The sequence below is a fragment of the Glycine max genome, chromosome 7 (assembly GCF_000004515.6).
Source record: "Glycine max cultivar Williams 82 chromosome 7, Glycine_max_v4.0, whole genome shotgun sequence".
In the NCBI taxonomy this organism is placed as follows: Eukaryota; Viridiplantae; Streptophyta; class Magnoliopsida; order Fabales; family Fabaceae; genus Glycine; species Glycine max.
In genome coordinates, this window is record NC_038243.2 from 16,538,927 (window position 1) to 16,542,671 (window position 3,745).

General features: G+C 33.9%; 1 protein-coding gene across 1 annotated transcript; it reads left to right on the forward strand.

Moving 5' to 3' along the window:
- Positions 1-2,762: 2,762 nt before the first annotated feature.
- LOC102660585 (glutathione S-transferase T2) lies at positions 2,763-3,323 on the forward strand. The gene has a single exon (XM_006584201.1). The coding sequence runs from the start codon at positions 2,763-2,765 to the stop codon at positions 3,321-3,323; it is 561 nt and encodes a 186-aa protein (XP_006584264.1).
- The last annotated feature ends 422 nt before the right edge of the window (positions 3,324-3,745 follow it).

Sequence of the window (3,745 nt, forward strand, 5' to 3'; positions counted from 1 at the left end):
CACAACTTTACCGCTGCACCAGGGCTCGCCCTCTAAAAAACATCATATATGTTTTAAAAAAAACTACATATAAAGAATTCAACATATTTAAAATAAAAAAATTTATTTTACTTGGATGAGCCCTATTGACAATAGTTTCTCTAAGTACAAAGTTACATAGATAAATAATTATAATATATTTCTAGAAAGTACTAAGAAATTCCTTAAAATGAAATTTACAAAAGTAAAGAGAAAGAGATTGTTGGTTTCGATTTTAGGGTTTCACTAGCTCCCATGCATGTGAAAATGTGATTCTCCCTTCCTTTTTTTTAATCTTATTTTTGCATAGAGTCAACAATCATTAAGTTTTTTTATTTATATGACTGCATGTATGTGTTGAGAAAGTCTGATGCTGTATTTGTTGTGAGTGAATTGTAGAGCCATCAAACACATGGTTTTCCTTCAAATAAAAGATAGTTGATTATACAATGCATGAATGTATTTATCGTGGAGTTATGAGTTATAAACTGTTAGTTTTTGAAATGTGAATAGTATGATAAGTATTTTCACAAATCAATTAAATTAAAGAGTTTTAAATGAATTGAAATAAAATATTTCACGTATAATGTGAGATCATGTTATGTAACAATTCTTGAATTGTTAGAATTAAAACAATTAAACTTAAAATTACTAATTTAACTCTAACTATTTCCCATTAAAAAAATAGTTGAATATAATTATGAAAAAATGACAGGTCTACGTGTAAAATATTATATTTTTTGCACTGACATGATGAATACATGATTAAATTCAACTATTTAATCATGTCAGCATGGTCATTATAACTATGCTTTAAGTTTATTTTATTTTAAAAAGTTTAACAAACCTTCCTTTTCCTTCGAAACATACTGTAGGAAATTTGTAAGAAGCATTTGGATGGTGAAATGTGAATCGCAGTATTTTGTAAATAATCACAGCAGTTCTCCGAAGATGGATATATTTTAGCCTAGCACCATAACACAAGGTAATTAAAGAACATTAGAACACATGAGCGCAAAATGCAAGTTACCAAAAGAGTGGAAGTCCAATTGATAGCAATTAAGAGTATCTCCAATGCATATTTCTTCCGGGTGTTTAATGGAAAGAAATCGCTTCTTAATTTTTTTTTGCACAGGAACAAATTGAACAAATTGACATGACAGAGTACGTTCCTTCGTTGTTGAGAATAATTTCTTATATAAGAAACCATACTTAACAATTAAAAAAATGATTTTCTCAAACATAACAAATATCTAACTATTAAAAAATTGATTTTCTCACATAGGACAGGTTTAACATGAGGGAAAATAAATGTCCAAGGGAAGAACAGGGAACATATAAACTCGTTGAACAACCACGATAAATCCCAAAAATCATCAAATTTGAAAAAAAAAAAGATTTAAATTCAGATTCAAGCAAAACAGTAAAGGGGAAAAAGGAAAAAACCAAGCACAGCAAAGGTGACGGCAAATGCACCATGATAGAGGTGTTGTTGCCAGATGCGACCATGGCCGGAGGTGTTGACGTCAGTGAAGGTGACGTGAGACGCTACCATGGCCGAAGGTGGTGACGCGAAGTGAAGGTGAGACCAGACGAAGGTATTGCAACACGAAGGTGTTGTGGTGGTGGCTAGAGGTGTTGACGCCGACAAAGGTGACGCGAGACGAATGGGCCATGGCGGAGAGGAAGAAGATAGATAGGAGCAGAGGGGGAAGCTTCTAGAGGTGGTGAAGAGAGAAAGTGTTCTCTCGAGAAGATAGAAAGGCACAGAGTAGGTAGCCTAGGTAATAAATGAGGTGACACGATCTAGACCGTCCATTTTATTAATGAGGATGAATCTGGACTGTTGAATAGCTTAGGTAATTAATAAGGAAGGATTTTGAATGTTGATGGAAATGTTACCGTTGTGTAGTACCGTTGATTTGAAAATGATACCGTTGACCGTGTAGAAATGACCGTTGTGTAGCATTTTTTCATTGTGCTACACTATTCACTATAAATTTGTGCACGATACAACATGTTTTGCACAGTTCTTGTACTGGTAATTTTTGTTGTTTTTGCTATCAAGTGTCAATTTTTTTTATTCTCTCTGAAATAGATTCCAATCAGTATAATTATCGATGTTACTATAGTTATTTGCAAAACTAATCACTCCCTACTAGTGAAAATTCTCAAAATCCTCCGTAATATGTTATGTATTGACCACCTCATACCAGTGAAAATTTTTAAAATCCACCGCAGTATGTTATGTGTCCACTACCACCCCTTACTAGTGAAAATTCTCAAAATCCACCACAGTATATTATGTACCCACCACCCCCACACATGTGGTATATGCATCATTCATCCAATGTAGAGCCATCTACCAGGGGTAGTTCTCAAAATCCACAAATTTATAGTCAACCATCAACTCCCACTAACTCAAACATGTGTTATAGGCCTTCTTTATCCAATATTCCGCTTCCTAGCAATGAAATTGAATCACCCATCGGTGTTGACAATATTCAACTAGACGAAGGAGATCAAAATTCTGGTGGAAAAAAAGTCGCACCGCATTCTTGGTGACAGAAGATGTGATTCTTGTCCTATCGTGGCTGAATGTGTCAAAGGATTCAATTATAGGAGTTGACCAAACATCAAAGCAATATTGGGCAAGGATAAAAAATGCGTACAACAATGACGACGTGCATCAAAGTGGGCAATTTTGTGAAAGAAGTTGGACTCAATTAAAATCTCGGTGGAACATGATCCATCCTCCATTTCAAAAGTTTAACGGGTGTTACAAACAAGCAGATAAACATAGGAGAAGTGGAAGTTCAGAGAAGGATGTTTTGGCTGATGCTCATATGATTTACTCACAAGATACAGGTAAAAAATTTGAGATTGAGCATGCTTGGTTGTTGTTGAAAGATCAACCCAAATTTGATGCAGAATTTATGTCAAAGTGTTCAAAAAGAACAAAGGTTTCTGCTTCTGGAAATTACTCATCGTCTTCTAACCCAGAGACACCCGTTGAAGTCAAAGAATGTGATACGTCATCGCCAATGTCTCGCCCAATTGGACAAAAAGCAGCAAAAAGGAAAAGCAAAGGAAAAGAATCTCGTAACACTCTTGATTTATTTGGCATAGAAAGTGTAATGAAGGACAAAAATATGAACACATCAAAACTTATTCAGTTAAAGAAAGCACATGAATGGCGTATGGAGTATGAAATCCTCATGAAGGATACATCCAACATGTCTGAACAACAATGCAAAGACCACGAAAAGTATTGTGACCATATTAGGAAAAAACTAGGATATTAAATTTTTAGTTCTTATGCTAATGTTGTGTTTGATATTTAATTTTAGCAATGTAGGTATTTGTTGTGTCTTAAATTCAAAATTTTATGTTGTAAAACTAGTCGTTATCAAAGTAGTCGTTATAAAATTGGCAGTTGCAAAACTAGTTGTTATGAAAGTAACTATTGAAAAACTAGCCGTTGAAAAATTAGTTGTTATTAACGAAGCTATATAAATGTCCAATGTTTCATTATTCTGACATATTCTCATACAAAATACACAATATTTCTCTCTTATTTCAAACACATTGGTTACCATATAATGGATCCAACCATCAATTTAGATGAAGTTTTAGATCAAATGATAGATGAGGAATTGGAAGACAACACCGATGAAGAAATCATTAGGTTGATACTTGAGAGCCAACAACAACTACATGGCAACAC